General features: G+C 40.4%; 1 protein-coding gene across 1 annotated transcript in view; it reads left to right on the top strand.

The window, feature by feature from the left end:
• GLG1 (golgi glycoprotein 1) overlaps nt 1-26,024 on the top strand; it is a 156,614-nt gene that overhangs the window by 86,747 nt on the left and 43,843 nt on the right. The window contains exons 3-6 of the mRNA XM_054452488.2: nt 11,233-11,319; nt 16,963-17,178; nt 23,747-23,950; nt 25,553-25,624. Coding sequence (XP_054308463.2) covers nt 11,233-11,319; nt 16,963-17,178; nt 23,747-23,950; nt 25,553-25,624 — 579 coding nt within the window. The remainder of the gene's footprint in view (nt 1-11,232; nt 11,320-16,962; nt 17,179-23,746; nt 23,951-25,552; nt 25,625-26,024) is intronic.

Raw genomic sequence — 26,024 nt, 5'->3', positions numbered from 1 at the left:
TATCTAACAACATGATGATTTAACTGTATGGAGAGGAGTGGGACCAGGAAGACGGGTATGAGAATTCATTCCTCATCTTCTATAGTTTAAGTTACTACAGAATATCTAAAAGTGACAAGTCAAGAAATGACAGTTTAAGCATGTAGTTTAAAAATATGGAGGTAATTAATGTAAGCAAAAAGAATTGAAAGTGTCTGCTTCTGGGGAGTGGGTGGGACTTTGGACAGGGAATTTCTTGTTTTGATTTTTTAAACTAACTTTATAAAACTGACTAAACATAGCTGTGACTTAAAATTTTAAGGGTAAATAAAAGAGGAAGTAGATTCAACGAGCTATAGACTAATATTTTCTTTTTCTTTTTTTTTCAAAAACCAGTAACATAGTCATTTATTATCAATATCAAGTATGTATTGCACATAATCGTATGTGCTATACTTTTTTTTAACTATTATACTTTAAGTTATGGGTTACATATGCAGAACGTACAGTTTTGTTACATAGGTATACACGTGCCATGGTGCTTTGCTGCACCCATCAACCTGTCACCTACATTAGGTATTTCTCCTAATGTTATCCCTCCCCTAGCCCCCCACCCCCAAAAGGCCCCAGTGTGTGATGTTCCCCTCCCTGTGACCATGTGTTGTCATTGTTCAACTCCCACTTACGAGTGAGACTATGTGGTGCTTAGTTTTCTGATCTTGTGATAGTTTGCTGAGAATGATGGTTTCCAGCTTCATCCATGTCCCTGTAAAGGACATGAACTCATCCTTTTTTATGGCTGCATAGTATTCCACAGTGTATATGTGCCACATTTTCTTAATCCAGTCTATCATTGATGGACATTTGGGTTGGTTCCAAGTCTTTGCTATTTTGAATAGTGCTGCAATAAATATACATGTGCATGTGTCGTTATCATATAATGATTTATAATCCTTTGGGTATATGCCTAGTAATGGGATTGCTGGGTCAAATGGTATTTCTAGTTCTAGATCCTTGAGGAATCATCACAGTGTCTTCCACAATGGTTGAACTAATTTACACTCCCACCAACAGTGTAAAAGCATTGCTATTTTTCCACAACCTCTTTAGCATCTGTTGTTTCTTGACTTTTTAATGATTGCCATTCTAATTGGCGTGAGATGGTATCTCATTATGGTTTTGATTTGCATTTCTCTAATGACCAGTGATGATGAGCATTTTTTCATGTGTCTGTTGGCTGCCTAAATGTCTTCTTTTGAGAAGTGTCTGTTCATATCCTTTGCCCATTTTTTGATGGGGTTGTTTGCTTTTTTCTTGTAAATTTGTTTAAGTTCTTTGTAGATTCTGGATATTAGCCCTTTGTTGATTCTGGATATTAGCCCTTTGTCACATGGATAGATAGCAAAAATGTTCTCCCATTCTGTAGGTTGCCTGTTCACTCTGATGATAGTTTCTTTTGCTGTGCAGAAGCTCTTTAGTTTAATTAGATCCCATATGTCAATTTTGGTTTTTGTTGCCATTGCTTTTTGTGTTTTAGACATGAAGTCTTTGCCCATGCCTGTATCCTGAATGGTATTAATATAGCCCATGTTTTCTTCTAGGATTTTTATGGTCCTAGGCCTTACGTTTAAGCCTTTGATCCATCTTGAGTTTATTTTTGTATAAGGTGTAAGGAAGGGGTTTTCTGCATATGGCTAGCCAGTTTTCCCAACACCATTTATTAAATAGGGAATCTTTTCCCCATTGTTTGTGTGTTGTGTGTCAGGTTTGTCAAAGATCAGATGGTGGTAGATATGTGGTGATATTTTTGAGGACTCCATTCTGTTCCATTGCCTGTATATCTGTTTTGGTACCTGTACCATGCTGTTTTGGTTACTTTAGCCTTGTAGTATAGTTTGAAGTTGGGTAGCGTGATGCTTCCAACTTTGTTCTTCTTGCCCAAAATTGTCTTGGCTGTGTGGGCTCTTTTTTGGCTCCATATGAAGTTTAAAGTCGTTTTTTCCAATTCTGTGAAGAAAGTCAGTGGTAGCTTGATGAGAATAGCATTGACTCTATAAATTACTTTGGGCAGTAAGGCCATTTTCACGATATTGATTCTTCCTATCCATGAGCATGGAATGTTTTTCCATTTGTTTGTGTCCTCTCTTATTCCTTGAGCAGTGGTTTGTAGTTCTTGAAGAGGTCCTTCACAGCCATTGTGAGTTGGATTCCTAGGTATTTTATTCTTTTTGAAGCAATTGTGAATGGGAGTTCACTCATGATTTGGCTCTCTGTTTGTCTGTTATTGATTTATAGGAATGCTTGTGATTTTTGCACATTGATTTTGTATCCTGAGACTTTGCTGAAGTTGCTTATCAGCTTAAGGAGATTTTGGGCTGAGACGACAGGCTTTTCTAAATATATAGTCATGTCATCTGCAAACAGGGACAATTTGACTTCTTCTCTTCCTATTTGAATACCCTTTATTGCTTTCTCTTGCCTGATTGCCCTGGCCTGAACTTCCAATACTGTGTTGAATAGGAGTGGTGAGAGAGGGCATCCTTGTCTTTTGCTGGTTTTCAAAGGGAATGCTTCTAGTTTTTGCCCATTCAGTATGATATTGGCTGTGGGTTTGTCATAAATAGCTCTTAGTATGTTGTGATATGTTGCATCGATACCAAGTTTATTGAGAGTTTTTAGCATGAAGGGCTGTTGAATTTTGTCAGAGGCCTTTTCTGCATCTATTGAGATAATCATGTGGTTTTTGTCATTGGTTCTGTTCATATGCTGGATTACGTTTATTGACTTGTATATGTTGAACCAGCCTTGCATCCCAGGGATGAAGCCAGCTTGATCGTGGTGGATGAGCTTTTTGATGTGCTGCTGGATTTGGTTTGCCAGTATTTTATTGAGGATTTTCGCCTAGATGTTCCTCAGGGATATTGGTCTAAAATGCTCTTTTTTTGTTGTGTGCCAAGCTTTGGTGTCAGGATGATGCTGGCCTCATAAAATGAGTTAGGGAGGATTCTCTCTTTTTCTATTGATAGGAATAGTTTCAGAAGGAATGGTACCAGCTCCTCTTTGTACCTCTGGTAGAATTCGGCCATGAATCCATCTGGTCCTGGACTTTTTTTGGTTGGTAGGCTATTAATTATTGCCTCAATTTCAGAACCTGTTATTGGTCTATTCAGAGATTCAACTTCTTCCTGGTTTAGTCTTGGGAGGGTGTATGTGTCCAGGAATTTGTCCATTTCTTCTAGATTTTCTAGTTTATTTGCATAGAGGTGTTTATAGCATTCTCTGATGGTAGTTTGTATTTCTGTGGGATCGGTGGTGGTATCCCCTTTATTATTTTTTATTGTGTCTATTTGATTCTTGTCTCTTCTTTATTAGTCTTGCTAGCAGTCTATCTATTTTGTTGATCTTTTCAAAAAAACAGCTCCTGGATTCATTGGTTTTTTTTGAAGGGTTTTTTGTGTCTCTGTCTCCTTCAGTTCTGCTCCAATCTTAGTTACTTCTTGTCTTTTGCTAGCTTTTGAAATTGTTTGCTCTTGCTTCTCTAATTCTTTTAATTGTGATGTTAGGGTGTCAATTTTAGATCTTTCCTGCTTTCTCTTGTGGGTATTTAGTGCTATAAATTTCCCTCTACACACTGCTTTGAATGTGTCCCAGAGATTCTGGTATGTTGTGTCTTTGTTCTTGTTGGTTTCAAAGAACATCCTTATTTCTGCCTTCATTTCGTTATGTACCCAGTAGTCATTCAGGAGCAGGTTGTTCAGTTTCCATGTAGTTGAGCGGTTTTGAGTGAGTTTCTCAATCCTGAGTTCTAGTTTGATTGCACTGTGGTCTGAGAGACAGTTTGTTACAATTTCTGTTCTTTTATATTTGCTGAGGAGTGCTTTACTTCCAACTGTGTGGTCAATTTTGGAATAGGTGTGGTGTGGTGCTGAAAAGAATGTATATTCTGTTGATTTGGGGTGGAGAGTTCTGTAGATGTCTATTAGGTCTGCTTGGTGCATAGCTGAGTTCAATTCCTGGATATCCTTGTTAACTTTCTGTCTCATTGATCTGTCTAATGTTGACAGTGGGGTGTTAAAGTCTCCCATTATTATTGTGTGGGAGTCTAAGTCTCTTTTAGGTCTGTAAGGACTTGTTTTATGAATCTGGGTGCTCCTGTATTGGGTGCATATGTATTTAGGATAGTTAGCTCTTCTTGTTGAATTGATCCCTTTACCATTATGTAATGGCCTTCTTTGTCTCTTTTGATCTTTGTTGGTTTAAAGTCTGTTTTATCAGAGACTAGGATTGCAACCCTTGCCTTTTTTTGTTTTCCATTTGCTTGGTAGATCTTCCTCCATCCCTTTATTTTGAGCCTATGTGTGTGTCTGCACGTGAGAGGGGTTTCCTGAATACAGCACACTGGTGGGTATTGACTCTTTATCCGATTTGCCAGTCTGTGTCTTTTAATTGGAGCATTTAGCCCCTTTACATTTTTTTTTATTATACTTTAAGTTTCAGGGTACATGTGCACAACGTGTAGGTTAGTTACATATGTATACATATGCCATGTTGGTGTGCTGCATCCATTAACTCGTCATTTAACATTAGGTATATCTCCTAATGCTATCCCTGCCTTCATTTCCTTATTTACCCAGTAGTCATTCAGGAGCAGGTTGTTCAGTTTCCATGTAGTTGTGCGGTTTTGAGTGAGATTTTTAATCCTGAGTTCTACTTTGATTGCACTGTGGTCTGAGAGACAGTTTGTTGTGATTTCTCCTCTTTTACATTTGCTGAGGAGTGTTTTACTTCCAATTATGTGGTAAATTTTAGAGTAAGTGCGATGTGGTGCTGAGAAGAATGTATATTCTGTTGATTTGCGGTGGAGAGTTCCGTAGATGTCTGTTAGGTCTGCCTGGTCCAGAGCTGAGTTCAAGTCCTGGATATCCTTGTTAATTTTCTGTCTCGTTGATCTGTCTAATATTGATGGTGGGGTGTTAAAGTCTCCCATTATTATTGTGTGAGAGTCTAAGTCTCTTTGTAGGTCTCTAAGAACTTGCTTTATGAATCTGGGTGCCCCTGTATTGGGTGCATTTATATTTAGGATAGTTAGCTCTTCTTGTTGAATTGATCCCTTTACCATTATGTAATGGCTTTGTCTCTTTTGATCTTTGTTGGTTTAAAGTCTGTTTTATCAGAGACCAGGATTGCAACCACTGCTTTTTTTTTTTCTTTTGCTTTCCATTTGCTTGGTAGATCTTCCTCCATCCCTTTATTTTGAGCCTATGTGTGTCTTTGCAGGTGAGATGGGTCTCCTGAATACAGCACACTGATGGGTCTTGACTCTATCCAGTTTGCCAGTTTGTGTCTTTTAACTGGGGCATTTAGCCCATTTACATTTAAAGTTAATATTGTTATGTGTGAATTTGATCCTGTCATTATGATGCTAGCTGGTTATTTTGACTATTAATTGATGCAGTTTCTTCATAGCTTCGATGGTCTTTACAATTTGGCATGTTTTTGCAGTGGCTGGTACCGGTTGTTCCTATCCATGTTTAGTGCTTCCTTCGGGAGTTCTTGTAAGGCAGGCCTGGTGGTGACAGAATCTCTCAGCATTTGCTTGTCTGTAAAGTATTTTATTTCTCCTTCACTTATGAAGGTTAGTTTGGCTGGATATGAAATTCTGGGTTGGAAATTCTTTTCTTTAAGAATGTTGAATATTGGCCCCCACTCTCTTCTGGCTTGTAGGGTTTCTGCAAAGAGATGTGCTGTTAGTCTGATGGGCTTCCCTTTGTGGGTAACCCGACCTTTCTCTCTGGCTGCCTTTAACATTTTTGCCTTCATTTCAACCTTGGTGAATCTGACAATTATGTGTCTTGGGGTTGCTCTTCTTGAGGAGTATCTTTGTGGTGTTCTCTGTGTTTCCTGAATTTGAATGTTGGCCTGCCTTGCTAGGTTGGAGAAGTTCTCCTGGATAATATCCTGAAGATTGTTTTCTAACTTGATTCCATTCTCCCTGTCACTTTCAGGTATACCAATCAAATGTAGATTTGGTCTTTTCACATAGTCCCATATTTCTTGGAGGTTTTGTTCATTTCTTTTCACTCTTTTTTCTCTAATCTTGTCTTCTGGCTTTATTTCATTCATTTGATCTTCAATCACTGATATCATTTCTTCCGCTTGATCAAATCGGCTATTGAAGCTTATGTATGCTTCACGAAGTTCTCGTACTATGGTTTTCAGCTCCATCAAGTCATTTAAGCTCTTCTCTACACTGGTTATTCTAGTTAGCCATTCGCCTAACCTTTTTTCAAGGTTTTTAGCTTCGTTTTGATGGGTTAGAACATGCTCGTTAAGCTCAGAGAAGTTTGTTATTACCAACCTTCTGAAGCCTTCTTCTGTCAACTTGTCACATTTGTTCTCCGTCCAGTTTTGTTCCCTTGCTGGTGAGGAGTTGTGTTCCTTTGGAGGAGAAGAGGCATTCTGGTTTTTGGAATTTTCAGCCTTTCTGCTCTGGTTTCTCCCCATCTTTGTGGTTTAATCTACCTTTGGTCTTTGATGTTGGTGACCTACGGATGGGGTTTTGGTGTGGATGTCCTTTTTGTTGATGTTGATGTTGATGCTATTCCTTTCTGTTTGTTAGTTTTCCTTCTAACAGACAGCCCCTCAGCTGCAGGTCTGTTGGAGTTTTGCCAGAAGTCCATTCCAGACCCTGTTTGCCTGGGTATCACCAGCGGAGGCTGCAGAACAGCAAATATTGCTGCCTGATTCTTCCTCTGGAAGCTTTGTCCCAGAGGGGCACCCGCCTGTATGAGATATCTGTCGGCCCCTACTGGGAGGTGTCTCCCAGTAGACTGACTATATTTTCAAGGAGCTTGACTGAAGGAAACTTTTCCCTTCATCCCCTAGCCCACACCCTAATCCTGTAATTACTTTATTCTAAGTATCTCAAGTATATCCCATCTTTTTTCATTCAAATAAGTTCTTGCCTCTTGGTCTACTAACCTGCCTAAATCCTGCCCTTCTACAGTGTAATCAGATGTGATCTTTTGAGTTCTTTGGTTAAAATTATCCATTAACCTTCCATTTCCTTTAAGATAAAATTCAAAACCTTTAATATGAACTGCGGTATTCAATGTGATCTGACCCCTGCGCCCCATCTCATCTTTCATACCTTCAACTCCAGCTATTCTGAACTCTGTTTCCATAGGTTATCATTTATTCTTTGTGTCCTTTCTACCTTTGTACACTTAGAAGCGCAATCTCCATCAGTTCATCTGACTAAATTGCTTCTTATCCCTGAGGATCAAGCCCAGGATGACTGGACTGCTACCGAGACTCCCTGTCCCTCCTCTTACCACTCACCGAAATGTGTTCTGTAAAATCTCCTGCATGCTTGTTATCACATTTATCACACTATATTTTTATTGTTTATTTTCTTTCCAACCTGACTCTTCCTTCTTTTGTCCTCCTGTGGTTGAGCTTCTTGAAGTGCTGAGACAATGGCCTTTTTTTTTTTTTCCTTCCTTCACCTTTCTCATCCCCATTACCTAGAAGGATGTTCAGATTATAGTAGTTACTCATTACACGTTTGGGATGGGTGAGCAGATAGATTCATGGATGAATATCTTAAGATTTGAGGCCAGGCGCGATGACTCACGCCTGTAATTCCAGCACTTTGGGAGGCTGAAGCCAGCAGATCACGAGGTCAGGAGATCGAGACCATCCTGGCCAACATGGTGAAACCCCGTCTCTACTAAAAATACAAAAATGTAGCTGGATGTGGTGGCGCACCCTGTAATCCCAGCTAGTAGGGAGGCTGAGGCAGGAGAATTGCTTGAACCCGGGAGGCGGAGGTTGCAGTGAGCTGAGATCGCGCTCACGCCACTGTACTTCCAACCTGGGCGAAATTTTTTTTTTTTTTTTTTTTTTTTTTTTAAGAGGGATTCTTGCTCTGTCACCCAGGCGGAGGCTTCAGTGAGTTGAGATCGCGCCACTGCACTTCAGCCTGGGTGACAGAGCAAGACCCTGTCTGAAGAAAAAAAAAAAAAAGAAAGAAAAGACCAGAAAGTAGATTAATGGTTGCCAGAAGATGAGGGTAGAGAGGATAAAAGTGTGACAGAATGGGTATGGGCTTCTGTTTGGGGTGATAATGTTCTATAATTAGGCAATGGTGGTTGTTGCCCATCCTTGTGAATATAGTAAAAAACCACTGAATTGTACACTTTAGAGAGGTAAATTTTATGGTATATGAATTATATCTTAATTTGAAATGAACAAAAAAAAGATGAGATACAGTAAAATGTTTAGCATTTGACAATACTGTCATGGTTCTTAGGGAAGAGACTTGTTCATAAGGAAATTTATGCCTGTCAGAACAAGTAAGTTTTCAAATTAAAAGGTAAAGACATTCAAAAAATCTAAATGGTTATCTAAACGTCTGTTGGCAGAAAATCTATTTCTAGCTCAATTGTAGGACATCTGACTTTGCATTCGATAAAATAGTAAGAAAATATTCTGCTTATAGTTTTAATTTTTCTGGCCTTTGTTACTGTTTGTCCTAAGTTTTTGAGATACCGGAAAGCTTTTCTTTTCTTTTTTTCTTTTTTTTTTTTTTAAAAAAAAAAAAAGGTTCAAATTATTCTCCTGCCTCAGCCTCCAGAGTAGCTGGGATTACAGGCATGCACCAGTACGCCTGGCTAATTTTTATATTTTTAGTAGAGACCGGGTTTCACCATGTTAGCCAGACCAGTCTTGAACTCCTGACCTCAGGTTACCCACCCACCTTGGCCTCCCAAAGTGCTGGCATTACAGGCATGAGGCACCATGCCCGGCCTAAAAACTCAATTATTGATGGTAGCCGAGAGATTAGAGCTTTTACCTATGTTTTTGTTTTTGAGGAGGGAGGAGAAGAAATCCTATCCATCCTTTGTGTTTTCTTCAGATCTTCCTCAGCACTCATACAGAATTAACTGCATGCTTCCATGTCATTCCTAATGTACTTTTTATATGCCTCTATCCTTCTAAAAAGCAGATCTGGTTGTATCACCCCCTACTTTCTCTTCTGCGACTTCCCGTTATTCTTGGGTTAAAGTTCAGTCATGGCTTACAAAGGCTTTCTGTTCTGGCCTGGCTTGAGGCTCCTGGGTCAGTCCTCCATTGGACTTCTGGTTCCCTCCACCCCTTGCTTCCATGGATGTGGTGTCATCTGCCTAAAAAAGTCTTCTGCCTACCCTTGAATCTGGCTAACTGCTGCTAGCCTTTCAGGTTTCATCTTAGCATTTTCTATGGTAAATCTTCCCTGACCAAACTCCCCATCCCTCCCCAGTTTGGAATATTCCTCACCTATACTGCTGTGGTACCCAGTGATGCCATTAGCCAATTAGTTGATCATACTCCCTCCCATTGACTACGGCTGCCACTGGACAGTCTTTGTCCTTCTCCTTATGTTTTATCCACCAGTTCCTAACACTGTGTCTGGAACATAGTATGTACTCAGTAAACATTTGCTTGTTTCCTCTAATAGCCTATCTGTGAAACGCCTTGCCAAGCAGATGTTTAACTGAATCAGTGATTGATGACTGTATTTTTTTGTCTAGGAGTATATAGTAGTCAGAGAGGAATGTACCCCCCTCCAAAAATAAATACATACATATGTCTTCATGTTCTACATCATCCAAAGTCTCTGCTCTTTGTCACCAACTAAACAATTTAAGGCTCATTTTTGCTCATTTTGTTTCAGAAATTGGATCACTTATCAAAATCTTTTTATGGAAGCTTCGAAGATAAAGTAATATTTAGTCATTATCTGTAAGAATAGGCTTTAGATATTTTCTAGTGTAACATGTGTTAAAACAGTTGTATAAAGTGGACCTTATGGGCTGGGCGCAGTGGCTCACTCCTGTAATGCCAGCACTTTGGGAGGCCAAGGCGGGTGGATCACCTGAGGGCAGGAGTTCAAGACCAGCCTGAGCAACATGGAGAAACCCCGTCTCTACTAAAAATACAAAATTAGCCAGGCGTGGTGGCACATGCCTGTAATCCCAGCTACTCGGGAGGCTGAGGCAGGAGAATTGCTTGAACCCAGGAGGCAGAGGTTGTGGTGAGCTGAGATCGCGCCATTGCACTCCAGCCTAGGCAATAAGAGGGAAACTGTCTCAAAAAAAAAAAAAAAAAGTGGACCTTATAGTGTATGTGTCAAGTGTTTTAAGGGAATGAAGAGGCTGGGCACACTGGCTCGCACTTGTAATCCCAGCACTTTGGGAGGCCAAAGCAGGGGAATTGCTTGAGGCCAGGAGTTCCAGACCAGCCTGGCAACACAGTGAGATCCCATCTCTACAAATTTTTTTTTTTTTTTTTTTTTGAGACAGAGTCTTGCTCTGTCTCCCAGCCTGGAGTGCAGTGGCGCTATCTTGGCTCACTGCAACCTCCGCCTCTGGGGTTCACGCCATTCTCCTGCCTCAGTCTCCCAAGTAGCTGGGACTACAGGCGTCCGCCACCACGCCGGCTAATTTTTTGTATTTTTTAGTAGAGACGGGGTTTCACCGTGTTAGCCAGGATGGTCTTGATCTCCTGACCTCGTGATCCGCCCGCCTCGGCCTCCCAAAGTGCTGGGATTACAGGCGTCAGCCACCGCGCCTGGCAATTTTTTTTTAAATGAATGAATGAATGAAGATAAATATGCCTAGAAACTAGAGCCTGGGTGACTTTCCTCCATGAAACTGATCTATGAAAGCACTGTTGATCGTGAGATCCGAGACTGAATCCACGAAATCTGAGCTTCTGGATTAGACTTCTTGGTTCAAGCAGAATTTAACTCATATAACCTATTTATATTTTCCTTGAAAACCTTACCAAGGATCTTAATTTTTCATTTTTTCTAGACTTTTTAATGGTTTTTAATTTATAGCTCTAAAAAAATTGTCATTTAAGAATCGCTTGAACCCGAGAGGTAGAGGTTGCAGTGAGCCAAGATCACGCCATTGCACTCTAGCCTGGGCAACAAGAGTGAAACTCTGTCTCAAAAAAAAAAAAAATTATCCTTAGTAAAAACGACAAAAGTATATCTGAATAGTCATCGTTTTATTTGGCTTGCATTTTTTTCCTTTTATCTAGGAATGTGATGGCATTTTATCCTACTTTGTTTGTTATCTGATGTGAATATGCTTTGTCTGACTCTGTATAATTGGCTTTTGTCATTTAACATTGATAATAAATTTCATACTGTTCTAACTGGAGTTTTTCTTTGTTTTGTTTTATTTTTCCTCTCATATCTAGTTGTTGTGGAATTATAAGCTGAACCTAACTACAGATCCCAAATTTGAATCTGTGGCCAGAGAGGTTTGCAAATCTACTATAACAGAGGTAAGTTGTGAAAGAATTTTGTAGATATCAAATGGCTTAGAGGAGAAAATTACCAGACCAGCCCTTATGAGAAGAATGACTCAGTTACATTACTTTTCTTAGAATTCACATCTGTCTTGGCTGAAAATTAGGAAGTTAGGGGGTGTAATTAGACTCTTTTTGTTAACATCCACCTACACTTACATTAGGATACTATTGATTGAGGCAGTTGGAAATCAGGTTCTATTGGCCTCAAAACAGCAAGTAAAAGTGCTGAGGTATCAGTGCTGCTCTCACACATTGGACAACATGCTGTGTCTGAAGCTTAATCAGCCTGGTTACAGGAGGTCTGTCAGCATTCCTGTTTTGGCTATGCAGCTGGATCAATTGACCCACAGACGTATATACTTCAAATAATAGGAGTTAGTGTTAAAAGGGTTAAGATTTTAAAAATTATTTATCTTGGCCCAGTGTAAACAACAAATAATATTAGTGAAAATTGTGGTACTTTAAATTTCTTTTTTTTTTAACGGTTTTTTTTTTTTTTTTTGAATCAGTAATAGAAACTCCAGAAAGCCAGAGTTTCTGCATACTGAAATACGAGAATCACAGAGAAAACAGTTGCTATTTTTCCACCCCAGAATTAACAGTCATAGATCTCACATCATATTAATTTGTCCTCAAGCTGGCCCTATTGATGAATTAAGTCAGGGCCACATTCTTCAGAGCTCTTAAGGAAGACCCTGTCTCATCCAGATAAGCCATCAGCCTGTGTTCCTTGTGTCATTATGGGGACTCGTAGAACCTGTTTTCTCAAACTTTCTAATACTAGATCAGTTATGTTTTATTCTTTTAAAGCAGTGACCCCTCATATTTACCCTGGGGCTTCTGAGCAGAAAGGTATATCATTGAAAAATTTATCTTTAGCTCCTAGCTTTCATATTCTACATCTCAAACTCCCTTAGCTAGCTATAGGACTAAACCTCTAACTTTAAAATATCAAGGGCAAAGATGTTTGCTTAATAACAAAACTAAATACTAACAAAGAAATTATTCCCAGGCTTGAACTTTAAATGTTTGTATTTTCCCTCTATATTGTGGTACTATACAATTATAAGTAGATTTTTTTTTTTTTTGACACTGAGTCTTGCTCTGTCGCCCACGCTGGAGTGCAGTGGTGCCACCTTGGCTCACTGCAACCTCTGCCTCCCGGGTTCAAGCAGTTCTCCTGCCTCAGCCTCCCAAGTAACTGGGATTACAGGCACATGCCACCAGGCCTGGCTAATTTTTGTATTTTTAGTAGAGACAGGGTTTTGCCATGTTGGCCAGGCTGGTCTCAAATCCTGACCTCAGGTGATCCACCCGCCTCAGCCTCCCAAAGTGCTGGGATTACAGGCATGAGTCACCGTGCCCGGCCGTAAGTAGTTTTTTTTAAAAAACACATTGGGAGAGATACATATATACACACCCACATATGTTTGTTTTGCCCCATTTTGTGTCCCATTAAATACATACCAGTTTGATTGGCCCAGGGAAATTTAGTTGAGTATGTACATATTCACTAGAATAATTTCACTCTTTGCATTAGGCTGGCTTCCATATAATGTGTGTGTCACGATGGTCCTCTGTGACCTTTTGGGGTGTTCTAGTTTTGTAAAAGATTAGCATTAACAAGGACACTTCTCCCTCCCACAGGAAGATTATACTGGAGTCAGGGAAATTAAATATCAGGAAGAACACAGTCTCCAGCGAAACATTTCATTCTATATTTTCAGTCTATCATCTTTCTTAATTTTGGAATCCTACTTCCAGGGAGAAAAACAACATCACAAGAATACCTGTAAACTCAAATGTCCAACAATGATAGACTGGATTAAGAAAATGTGGCACATATACACCATGGAATACTATGCAGCCATAAAAATTGATGAGTTCATGTCCTTTGTAGGGACATGGATGAAATTGGAAATCATCATTCTCAGTAAACTATCGCAAGGACAAAAAACCAAACACCGCATGTTCTCTCTCATAGGTGGGAATTGAATAATGAGAACACATGGACACAGGAAGGGGAACATCACACTCTGGGGACTGTTGTGGGGTGGGGGGAGGGGGGAGGGATAGCATTAGGTTATATACCTAATGCTAAATGGCGAGTTAATGGGTACAGCACAGCAGCCTGGCACATGTATACATATGTAACTAACCTGCACATTGTGCACATGTACCCTATAACTTAAAGTATAATAATAATAATAAAAAGAAAAAAGAAAAAACAAAGAAAGGAAAGGGCTGCTCAAACACCTCAGGGTATTTTTGTCAAGTTGAACAAGGCTTAGAATGAGATAAATTCTTAAAAACTTTTACCTTATTGAATAAATGAATAGATAAATATGCATTTAAAAAAAAAGAATACCTGTAAACTATTAATACAAACCAAACTTAATCTCCAGGATTGAGCTAAATCCTGCCTGCTTTCCTTCTGGCTCCAGTCAAAAGATAGAGTGACTACAGCATTTTGCTAATGGTACCTTTTCAGTCTGCTCCCCAGCCACTTCAGAGTTTACTCCTATTCTTAAATATGTTGATGATGATTTAGTGCCCCTTTTTTGCTATTCTTCTTAGAAGTTTAGTAAGATAGAAGGAAAAAGTGCTATCCAGCAGAATGAAGAAACATGCAAACTTCTCATTCTAACACCGTGCTCTGTTGTAATGGATAGTGAGCTGAAAAATGAGTAGGTGCCACATCTCTGTGTTTCAGTAAAATCTCAAGTGATTGAAGCGAAAATTTACATTTAGTTTCTTATTGAGGCTGCAGTTCAAAATGTGGTCCTGGTTTTTCTTGAGTTTGTTTTTGTTGTTTTTTTTTTTTTTTTGAGACGGAGTCTCGTTCTGTAACCCAGGCAGGAGTGCAGTGGCGCGATCTCTGCTCACTGCAAGCTCCGCCTCCCAGGTTCATGCCATTCTCCTGCCTCAGCCTCCCAAGTAGCTGGGACTACAGGCACCTGCCACCACGCCTAGCTAATTTTTTTTTATATTTTTAGTAGAGATAGGGTTTCACTGTATTAGCCAGGATGGTCTCACTCTCCTGACCTCGTGATCCGCCCGACTTGGCCTCCCAAAGTGCTGGGATTACAGGTGTGAGCCACTGCTCCTGGCCTCTTGAGATGTTTTAAAACTTTTGGTTGCCCAATATTAGGGCCTGGAAAGATGTTTCTCTGTTTCATTAAGTGGGAGTCTGCCACTAGTCTTGTTTTTTATCCAGTGTTTTTCTGTGGTTGAATTACAAGTGCTGGGATTTTCAAGCATCTATTCCTCCTTTCACTTTTCAAACTTACCTGTTTTGTTCGGCAAAAAAAAAAAAAAAAAGTCTTTTCCAGGAAATACAGTCCTGGCCCTCTTTTTTTTCTTTTTTTTTTTTAATAGATGGAGTCTCTCATTGTCACCGGGGCTGAAGTGCATTGGCGCAATCTTGGCTCACTGCAACCTCCACCTCCTGGGTTCAAGCAATTCTCCTGCCTCAGCCTCCCAAGTAGCTGGGACTACAGATGCTTGCCACCACACTCATCTAATTTTGGGTTTTTTGTTTATTTGTTTAGAGAAGGAGTCTCGCTCTGTTGCCCAGGGTGGAATGCAATGGCTCAATCTCGGCTCACTGCAACCTTCGCCTCCCGGGTTCTAGCAATTCTCCTGCCTCAGCCTTCCAAGTAGCTGGGACTACAGGTGCACGCTGCCACAGCTGGCTAATTTTTTGTATTTTATTAGAGACAGGCTTTCACCGTGTTGCCCGGGCTGGTCTCGAACTCCTGAGCTCCGGCAGTCCACCCGCCTCAGCCTCCCAAAGTGCTAGGATTACAGGCATGAGCCACCGTGCCTGGCCAATTTTTGTATTTTTAGTAGAGACGGGGTTTCACCATGTTGGCCAGGCTGGTCTCAAACTCCTAACTTCAAGTGATCCAACCCCCTCGGTCTTCCAAAGTGCTGGGATTACAGACGTGAGCCACCGCGCCCAGCCATGGCCCTCTTTTAGGCATCACAAAAACTTACTTGGGGTTAAACTGAAAGAATTTCATTCATCTTGACTGTTGAAAATCTCTGCTGTCTCTGAAACCAGTGTGAGACTATTTACTAAATTCCCAAGTTTGCCTCTTTAGAAGTAAACACAACTTTCTTTTTTGAACTGAGTTATTTACGTGGTCTGGATTTGATACTGGAGTTAGAGGTGAAGAGAACCTGTTGCCTATAGGATAATTCATCGGTGGTGTATCCTTCATCCAGCACCTTTTGGAAGAGGAGATTGTGTTTGTTTTGCTCTATGGGCATGATTGTGATAGATAGCCTAATGGGGAGAATGCTCTCTATTGGATTCAAAGGACAAGTAAAGCACTGTTTCTTTAACTCCTTCTTCTTGTCAGAATTGCCACTTCAGTTTGTCTTAATTTCCCCAAATGCAATCGGCTCTTTTCCAAACACCCTTCTCTGTTTTATAATTTAAGCTTATAATTCTATTAGTAGGTTTTACTTTTGCCTGAATTTCAGCATTTGGGGGCTAGTTTGCTTTATTAGCATTTTGTGGTTTGGAATGCACTTTGCAGGAACACCACCATGCAGAATCACTCTGTGCCTGATCCGCTAGATCATATGTCTAAACCACCCAAACTAGGTTCCCCTTCCCAAACTTCTTGCTAAACTGCACTGAACATTATTTTAAACGTGTTTCTGTCCCAGACCACAGCGGTTAAGTTTGGATTCTACTGATTTCAAAAACACATGTTCAATCCATAGTTAATTTAGAACACATTAATGTCATGTCAAGAAGTAGGCCAGGTGCGGTGGCTCACACTTATAATCCCAGCACTTTGGGAAGCCAAGGTGGGCGGGTCACCTGGGGTCAGGAGTTCGAGACCAGCCTGGCCAACATGGCAAAACCCCGTCTCTACTAAAAATACAAAAATTAGCCTGGCATGGAGGCGAGCTCCTATAGTCCCAGCTACTCAGGAGGCTGAGGCAGGAGAATCACTTGAACCTGGGAGCCAGGGGTTGCAGTGAGCCAAGATCATGTCACTCCACTCCAGCCTGGGTGACAGAGCAAGACTCCGCCTCAAAAGATAAATAATAATAGTATCATGTCAAGAAGTAATATTACACATTCCCTCCTGTCTCTCCTCGGCCCTTAGGTTTACCTAACAATAATAGTTTTCTGTGTAGCTTGGCTTAGGGTATGCAGCTGGACTTCACTTCTGCACCTGTTTGTCAAACCTTCCTCCCTAGATTCATCCCCTCGCTGTCCCCTGCATTTTTTGCATGGTTACAAGGACTTCCATAGGACCATGCCAAAGCTGTAGATGTTAACAGCTCTTTTCAGTGCATTTGGAAGTGAGCATTACCTAAGCATTTGGATATGTAGGTATTTTTTTGCAAAACACATTAATCAGGTTTTTCTAGAAGGCACAACAGTCTGAGTAGGGATGACACTATTTTTCTTTAAAATGAATGTATTCCTAAATGTCTTCCCTGGATATATTTCTAAGCATTTTTCTTTTTTTCTCCCAAGTAAAGAATTAGGAAATCAACAGGAAAATGTCAGACATTTTTCTCTTTGATAAATATTGTTTGATACAAGTATGGAACACTTTTGTAAAACAGCTACTTTATTTTGAGCAGATTAAAGAATGTGCTGATGAACCGGTTGGAAAAGGTTACATGGTTTCCTGCTTGGTGGATCACCGAGGCAACATCACTGAGTATCAGTGTCACCAGTACATTACCAAGATGACGGCCATCATTTTTAGTGATTACCGTTTAATCTGTGGCTTCATGGATGACTGCAAAAATGACATCAACATTCTGAAATGTGGCAGTATTCGGCTTGGAGAAAAGGTATCTAATACTACATTAGCTTCAACAAAGGGGTCTTAAAAATTTGGTGTATGAAAAGGTTTGTATAACTGACATGGGAAAAATTTAGGACTAGAGTGACCTTAAGTTGAAATTAAAGAAACTTGTCCAGACAGCCCTAAGAGCTAAGGCTGGTTGACAATGTATTTCATGTGTTTGTAGCAAAATATTTCAGTACTGTATGGGAAGCAGAGGAATTAATACCTGCAAAGAGTGGTGTTATCTTCACAATATTAGACCAGCTGCTGGTTACCTATAATGTGCCTCTGGCAAAGGAGAGACCTGAGTTCTCTAATCTTTTTTTTTGAGACAGAGTCTCCCTCTGTTTCCCATGCTGGAGTACAGTGGTGGGATTTCCGCTCATTGCAGCCTCAGCCTCCTGGGTTCAAGTGATTCTCCTGCCTCAGCCTCCCGAGTAGCTGGAACTACAGGCATGCACCACTACGCCTGGCTCATTTTTGTGTTTTTAATAGAGATGGGGTTTCGCCATGTCAGCCAGGCTGATCTTGAACTCCTGACCTCAAGTGATCCGCCTGCCTCGGCCTCCCAAAGTGCTGGGATTACAGGCATGAGCCACCCGTCCCAGCCAAGTTCAGTAATCTTTCTCTTCATATGTCCCACTGTTAGTATAAAAAAAATTACTGGCCGGGTGCGGTGGCTCATGCCTGTAATCCCAACACTTTGGGAGGCCGAGGTGGGCAGATCACGAGGTCAGGAGATCAAGACCATCCTGGCTAACATGGTGAAACCCCATCTCTACTAAAAATACAGAAAAAAAAACAACCAAAAACAAAATTAGCCAGGAGTGGTGACAGGCGTCTGTAGTCCCAGCTACTTGGGAGGCTGAGGCAGAAGAAAGGCGTGAACCCGGGACGTGGAGCTTGCAGTGAGCCCAGATCGCGCCACTGCACTCCAGCCTGGGAGACAGAGTGAGACTCCGTCTCAAAAAAACAAACAAAAAAATTACTTAGCACACTGGCTGCTGTCCATCTATAAAATATTAGAATATTTTAAGATATGTGAAGGTACTTCTAGTTGGTTGGAAGAAGAGTCTTCTCTAAATGTGATATATTATTAATCTTCATTTCAGAAGAACGGATTTTAGTAAAGACAGGAAAGAAAATAACTGCCTAGCTAGTTTCTTCTTCCACAGTTATATCTGATCTTATTTTTTGACTTAGTCTGCTGAACAGAAGGTCACAATAGAGATCTGGCCAGGTTTATTCTGAATTTGTTTGCTCAGCAAAAATGAAAAAAAAAAACTCCTGAAAAGTAATGGATGCCAGTGGGAGAGGGAGCCTGAGACCTGTGGCATCACCTGTTAATTGCTGCTGCTCATTAATCTGCTGTTCAGGAAATATGATGGAAAATAAAACCCATTTGTCCCTTTGCCCTCTATTTGTTCATGGTTGGGAGGCATCTATCACTGACAAAGGGGACATGGTGTTAGGATCCTGGAACTGAGCACAGGGCTCAAATGAAGGGTTTCTTGCTGTGTATTGTCTGGCTGTCACCAAAGCCCTGATGCCCTTTCCTTAATATCAGCACAAGGCCTGTTCCCTTATCAGAGTGTACCACTGAGTTGGTCTTGAAAAACTCTGTGGCTTGGCATAAATCTTTCAGGCAAATAAAGAAAGGACAGCTTTAATAAAGAATGCAGTGTTTTCCTTCCCAGCAGACTCTCAAAATGGCACAAAAGCACTTAAGTCACTGATGATTCAGGAAGCTCTTCTGACTTTATTTAGGATGTTGAAAATTATATCCAATTCCAAACCTGGCTCCTTTTAAAGTCTCCACAGGGTTCCAAACATACTTTCAGGAATAAGCGATGATGCTTTTTCACCCTCATAATGAGTGCTCCATGCAGTAAAGCCAAGCATTTCAGTCCCTCTGTGGAGTAGTTCTTGCCTGGTAACCACCAAGGTAGCAGCTGATTAGCCACCTCCTGGCTCTCCAAATTGTCACCTCCATGTATGAGTTACTAAGTCTGTAGTGACTGAAACGATTGCAGAAAATAGTACTGCTGGAGCCAAAAGGCACGACAGGATTGTTTATTCAACTTAGATAAAATAACAAAAATTGTTTCTATGGACTAAAGATAGAAATGACACTTTTGTCATTTAATCTTTCAGTATGCCTACCAGTTGGGTGAAATTTCAGTTTATACCAGGTCACTACACCAGCATCAAAGGCTTTCTTGTATTTTGGGGACAGTGAGATAGACTCACACCTGAACTTCTGAAAAAACACCTTCCTTCCTATATCATTCTCTCTGTACTACAGCCAAATTTAAAAAAGAGGGAGGCATGTTCTCAGCTCTTCTCTGCCTTTTCTAAAACCCGTAGTTTGCTTTTCTGAAGCCAGTTATTTAGATAGAAAAATTATACTGAAAATTAACAAAGCGGCTTCTGAATACAGAAAACAACAGGCTTGTCAGTTTCACATTTGCTTCCACTGAAGCTTGAAACTCTTCTATGACTGGCTTTGACCTGGCCTCCCCAAAGGACCGAGGAGAGGAGTCATGGTTAATCTGTTTGTACCTTGCCTTTGTATGAACACATAAATGTCATGATTTCAAAACTGATTTTTTCAAATGTTAATATAAATTTTAGAACAAAGAAGATACATTAATAAAGCCTTTAGAATTTTCTATAATGATAAATGTTGTCAAAATGAAAGGGCAGATTTCCAAAAGTAAAGATATAAATGATTTACATCATCTGAAGAGAAAGACTGTGGCTGCCAACAAAGGAACTTAATTGTGGACATATGCCACAGTATTAGTACTTTTATGCTTTTCTCTCGGTAGCTGTATCATTTATTATTTATTATTTCATTTATTATTTCCTGCTTTTAACCAGTTAATTTGAGTAATTCTGATATTCCTTTTTCCTTTATCTAGTGAGGTAGATTACAGAAGACAGCAGAAGGATTGAAATAGAGAATGGTTTATAGCAGAGATAAAAACTGAGTTCTCACCTACTATTGAGAGATTAGTGTTAGCATCTGTTGGTTTTTGTTTTTTTTTTTTTCGTGGGGGCCGTTGTTGTTAAAGGACACAGAATATGGGGAAGAAAAAATACTGCCTATCAAACTTCTAAAAACAGATCAAGGCATTGGCAGTAGATTTTAGGCAGATGTTTTTCTACCATAATAAAGTTAACAAAAAATTATTGTAAGTTCATTTATAGGATAATTTATTACTCATATGCCAAGCCTGTGTATTAATAACTTTTTAAACTTAAATGAGCTTATTTTCTCATAATGTGCAGGTGTGTAGTTCACCTCACTTTAATTAATGTTTGGTAACCATGCAGTCTTCGTTGTCAAATATTTGTTTGCATTTCAGTTATAAACTCAAATGGGTTGCACTAAAAGCTCAGAGACTCTGAGGAACTCCTGAAATACCCTTATTTGAAAAAAGTATTTATCTGAAAGTTACAATGAATAGAAACATCTAGTAGAGAAGTATTGTTTTTTTTTTCTTTTGGTGGTGGTGTTGAGACGGAGTCTCGCTCTGTCGCCCAGGCTGGAGTGCAGTGGCGCAATCTCGGCTCACTGCAAGTTCCACCTCCCAGGTTCACGCCATTCTCCTGCCTCAGCCTCCTGAGTGGCTGGGACTACAGGTGCTCGCCACCATGCCCGGCTAATTTTTTGTATTTTTAGTAGAGATGGGGTTTCACAGTGTTAGCCAGGATGGTCTCTATCTCCTGACCTCGTGATCCACCCACCTCGGCCTCCCAAAGTGCTGGGATTACAGGCATGAGCCACCGTGCCCGGCCAGAAGTATTGTTATGACCTAATACCAGTGTAGTTACATATAGTCACACGTTGCTTATCGATGAGGATACAATGAGAATACCAGGACACGTTCTGAGAAATGTGTTGTTAGGCAAGTTCATCACTGTGTGAGTATCATAGAGTATAGCCTACTACACACCTAGGCTATGTAGTATAGCCTATTGCTCCTAGGCTACAAACCTGTACAGCATGTGGCTATGCTGAAATACTGGAGACATTTATAACACAATTATAGTATTTGTGTATATAAGTACATATAAACATAGGAAAGGTACAGTAAAAAACACAGTGTTCCATAGCTGGGTGTGGTGGTGTGTGCTTCTGGTCCCAGCTGCTCGGGAGGCTGAGGCAGGAGGATCACTTGAGCCCAGGAGCTTGGGACTGCAGTGAGCTATGATCCCTCCACTGCACTCCAGCCTGGGCAACAGAGCAAGACCCTGTCTCTTAAAAAAATAAATAAAAATAAAAGTTAAACAACAACAACAACAAAACAAGTTTTAGGAGTTTTATAGACTCCACCCACTCACCCAGATTAACTCCACAAATAAATAATGGACTTTTAACTAGACACTTTATGTTCTACAACTCAAATGAGTTAGTTAACTCCTCTGAGCCTCTGTTCATTCATGTCCACAGTAGAGATCAGAGCTGTGTCGTTTCTTCATATGTGTGTTAGGAGATAACATGAAAGCTTTCATGGAAACACTTGGAAATTAAGGTGCTATAGACAAATCCTATTAAAATAGAAAAAAATACATTCTTTGGTTGATTTGAAATTTTGTCTGAAGTAGATGTTACCCTACTTGGTTTTAGGAATCTTTTTTTTTTTTTTTTTTTCCCTGAGACGGAGTTCACTCTTGTTGTCTATGCTGGAGTGCAGTGGTGCTAACTCAGCTCACTGCAACCTCCGCCTCCCAGGTTCAAGCAATTCTCTTGCCTCAGCTTCCTGAGTAGCTAGGGTTATAGGTACGTGTCACCACACCCAGCTAATTTTTGAATTTTTAGTAGAGGCAGGGTTTCACCACGTTGGCCAGGCTGGTCTCGAACTCCTGATCTCAGATGATCCACCCGCCTCGGCCTCCCAAAGTGCTGGGATTACAGGCATGAGCCACCACACCTGGCCAGAATCTTTTTATTATATGCAGATTATTTCATAGATAGGTATTTTATTATAACAAGATTTTAAGTGTGTGTGTATAAATGATAGCACAATTATCTATCTATCTATCTATCTATATAGATATATATACATATATCTATATATATATATATATATATTTTTTTTTTTTGAGACGGAGCCTCGCACTGCTCCCCCGGGCTGGAGTGCAATGGTGCAATCTCTGCTCACTGCAACCTCCACCTCCTGGGTTCAAGCGATTCTCCTGCCTCAGCTTCCCGAGTAGCTGGGATTACAGGCGCACACCACCACATCCAGCTGATATTTTGTATTTTTAGTAGAGACAGGGTGTCACTGTGTTGGCCAGCCTGGTCTTGAACTCTTGACCTCGTGATCCGTCCACCTTGGCCTCCCAAAGTGCTGGGATTACAGGTGTGAGCCACCGTGCCGGGCTAATAGCACTATATTTTAAGGTGCTTTGGTTTGCTATATTAGTGGTTAATACCTTAAATTGTTGAAGCATATCTTATAAGTATAGATTAGGACTCTTGAATAGAAAATATTTAGGGGAACTATCTCATATTTTGCATGAATGAATGTTTGTGGTTGCTATGGGGATGATGAAATGTACAATTAAAGATAATTGGATGGTTTTTAAGAAAACTCTCAAAAGCATTTTGTGTAAACAGTGGTAATCTTGTTAAATCCCATTAAGATAAATCCAAAACATCAACGTGAGTATTAAACAACAGATTCTACATATTGGGATGTTTGTGGACACCACAGAGTAGGGAAAGGAGAAAGACAGTCTCTACCTTCTTAGTGGATTGTGTGGTTTGTTGGTTTTTAACTTGACTGAAAGCACTGTTATTTGGGAAATGCCTCGTTTTTAGAGACAAATGAACAGAGATTTCAGCAGTGTAATTTCAGTCTTGACATGAACTATGACCAGAACTTTGAGCTGATGTGGTTTTTTTTTTTTTTTTGGTTTTTTTGTTTTGTTTTTTTTTTACGGAGTTTCTGTCTTGTCGCCCAGGCTGGAGTGCAGTGGCACGATCTCGGCTCGCTGCAGCCTCTGCCTCCCGGGTTCAAGTGATTCTCCTGCCTCAGCCTCCTGAGTAGCTGGGATTACAGGCGCACACCACCATGCCTGGCTAATTTTTTGTATTTTTAGTAGAGATGGGCTTTCACCATGTTGGCCAGGTTGGTCTTGAACTCCTGACCTCAGGTGATCCACCCGCCTCAGCCTTCCAAAGTGCTGGAATTACAGGCATGAGCCACCATGCCTGGCCCTGTTGTGTTTCTTATGAATTTTTGACATTTTAAATTTTTAAAAATTCAGGTTCTTATTTCTAGTTCTAACTAAACTATAATACTTAAACTTTCCAGGATCTCTGTTTCCATTTGTGGCATGCAAGTATTATATTCTAACTGAAGATTATTGAGAGCATTTTCTTTAACTTCCACAGTGTGGTTGGTTCTTATTTGATTTCTCAGTAGAACATTAATAAGTCAACTCTATGATGGGGTTTTATTACTTTGTGTGTGTGTGTGTGTGTGTTTAGCCAAATGTTGTTTATTTGAAACCCATGTGGTAAAAGTTTTAAAATATTAATATCCTCGCTATTTTAGGATGCACATTCACAAGGTGAGGTGGTATCATGCTTGGAGAAAGGCCTGGTGAAGGAAGCAGAAGAAAGAGAACCCAAGATTCAAGTTTCTGAACTCTGCAAGAAAGCCATTCTCCGGGTGGCTGAGCTATCATCGGATGACTTTCACTTAGACCGGCATTTATATTTTGCTTGCCGAGATGATCGGGAGCGTTTTTGTGAAAATGTGAGTCAGCTCAGAAACTGTTCTTTTCTTCCTTTTATTTTTACACATACATAATTTTGTTTTAATTAATTTAATTTTGTTGTTTTTTGAGAGATTGAGTCTTGCTATGTTGCCCAGGCTGGTCAGGAACTTCTGACCTGAAGCAATGCTCCCAGCTCAGCCTCCCCAATTTTTGAGACAGGGTCTTGCTGTGGTGCCCAGGCTGGAGTGCAGTGGTGTGATCATGGCTCACTGCAGCCTCCACCTTCTGGGTTCAAGCGATTCTTCTGCCTCAGCCTCCCAAGTAGCTAAGACCATAGGCAAGCACCATCTTGCCTGGCCAATTTTTTAAAAAATTTTTTGTAGAGATGGGGCCTTGCTATATTGCCCAGATTGGTCTTGAACCCCTGGCCTCAGATGATCCTCCTCCCTCTGTCTCTGAAAGTACTAGGATTATAGGCACAAGCCACTGTGACTTAAATATTTTTTAATACTCTATTGTAACATAAAAGAAGCCGTCAAGAAACCTCACATGTAGAAAAGCCACAGAAATGGAAGAAGAAATTGGTCCCAGTATAGCAGAAAGTGGTAACTGGATGCTCAACCTTGATGAGTGAACATTTAGTTAACAGCTGGCTTCTAATGATCTCCACTTAGTATTTTTTCTGCTTTATCTCACTTCTCAATTTCAGTTCTTGGAAGTCTGTTTTATCTATAGGAATTTTATTTTACCTAGGATCTTATTTACATCTATTCAGTGGCTAAAACTTTGACGCATTATATATTTATGTGTTTTTGGCTGAGGTGAAGAAAACAGCAGGTGGCTAATTTTTAAAACCAAATCCTTGATTACCACCTGCTGACTCTATAGAACAGCCTTCTAACACTTTAAATAGAATGGTCTCTCCATCCTTACAACAAAGTACTGAAAGTAACTTGTGTACACTTCCACTCTGCCTGCTGGTTTGCATTAACAGCTTTAACCATCAGAGCCACTGATGTAAGAGTTTCGTTAACTCTAGCATACGCTTGTAAGAAAGAAGACTCAGAGGCTGGGTGCGGCGGCTCACGCCTGTAATCCCAACACTTTGGGAGGCCGAGGCAGGCGGATCACTTGAGGTCAGGAGTTCAAGACCAGCCTGACCAATATGGTGAAACCCCATCTCTACTAAAAATAAAAAAATTAGTTGTGCAGGGTTGCGGGGGCCTGTAATCCCAGCTACTCAGGGCTCTGAGGCAGGAGAATTGCTTGAACCCAGGAGGCAGAGGTTTCACTGAGCTAAGATTGTGCCACTGCACTCCAGCCTGGCAACAGAGGAAGACTCTATCTCAAAAAAAAAAAAAAAAAAGACTCAGACTCTGACACTTCTCTTGGTTCCCTAATTAACAAAATACATCTGAGAACAAATGACAAACTCCAAATATCATGGGAATATTTTTTTCATCTTTACAGCAGTCACTGTTTTTGTTAAAAGCCTATTAAATTTTATAAATGGAAGAGCTGTTGTCCAAAGGTATCTACCATTATAATCATTTAATAGAAAGTTCTATATGAGATTGTGGATAATGTTCAGCATAACTATTTAGCTAAAGTAATAATAATGTGTATGTTCCATCTTATAGACACAAGCTGGTGAGGGCAGAGTGTATAAGTGCCTCTTTAACCATAAATTTGAAGAATCCATGAGTGAAAAGGTAAGTATTATTTTGAAACTAATGAATGTTTTGTTTGTTTTTTAAAAGCTTTCTCAGCCAGGCACGGTGGCTCACACCTGTAATCCCAGCACTTTGGGAGGCTGAGGCGGGTGGATCACGAGGTCAGGAGTTCAAGACCAGCCTGGCCAAGATGGTGAAACCCCGTCTCTACTAAAAATACAAAAATTAGTCGGACGTGGTGGTGTGCGCCTGTAATCCCAGCTACTCGGGAGGCTGAAGCAGGAGAATCACTTGAACCCAGGGGGTGGAGGTTGCAGTGAGCTGAGACTGCTCACCATTGCACTCCAGCCTGGGTGACAGAGTGAGACTCTGTCTCAAAAAAAAAAAAAAGCTTTCTCAATTTCTCTCAAACAATATTCTTATAATCTTATACCGAAAC

This window comes from Pongo pygmaeus, chromosome 18 (genome assembly GCF_028885625.2).
Source record: "Pongo pygmaeus isolate AG05252 chromosome 18, NHGRI_mPonPyg2-v2.0_pri, whole genome shotgun sequence".
NCBI lineage: Eukaryota > Metazoa > Chordata > Mammalia > Primates > Hominidae > Pongo > Pongo pygmaeus.
Note: the sequence above shows the minus strand (reverse complement) of the source record. Positions and strands in the feature narration are given on the sequence as shown.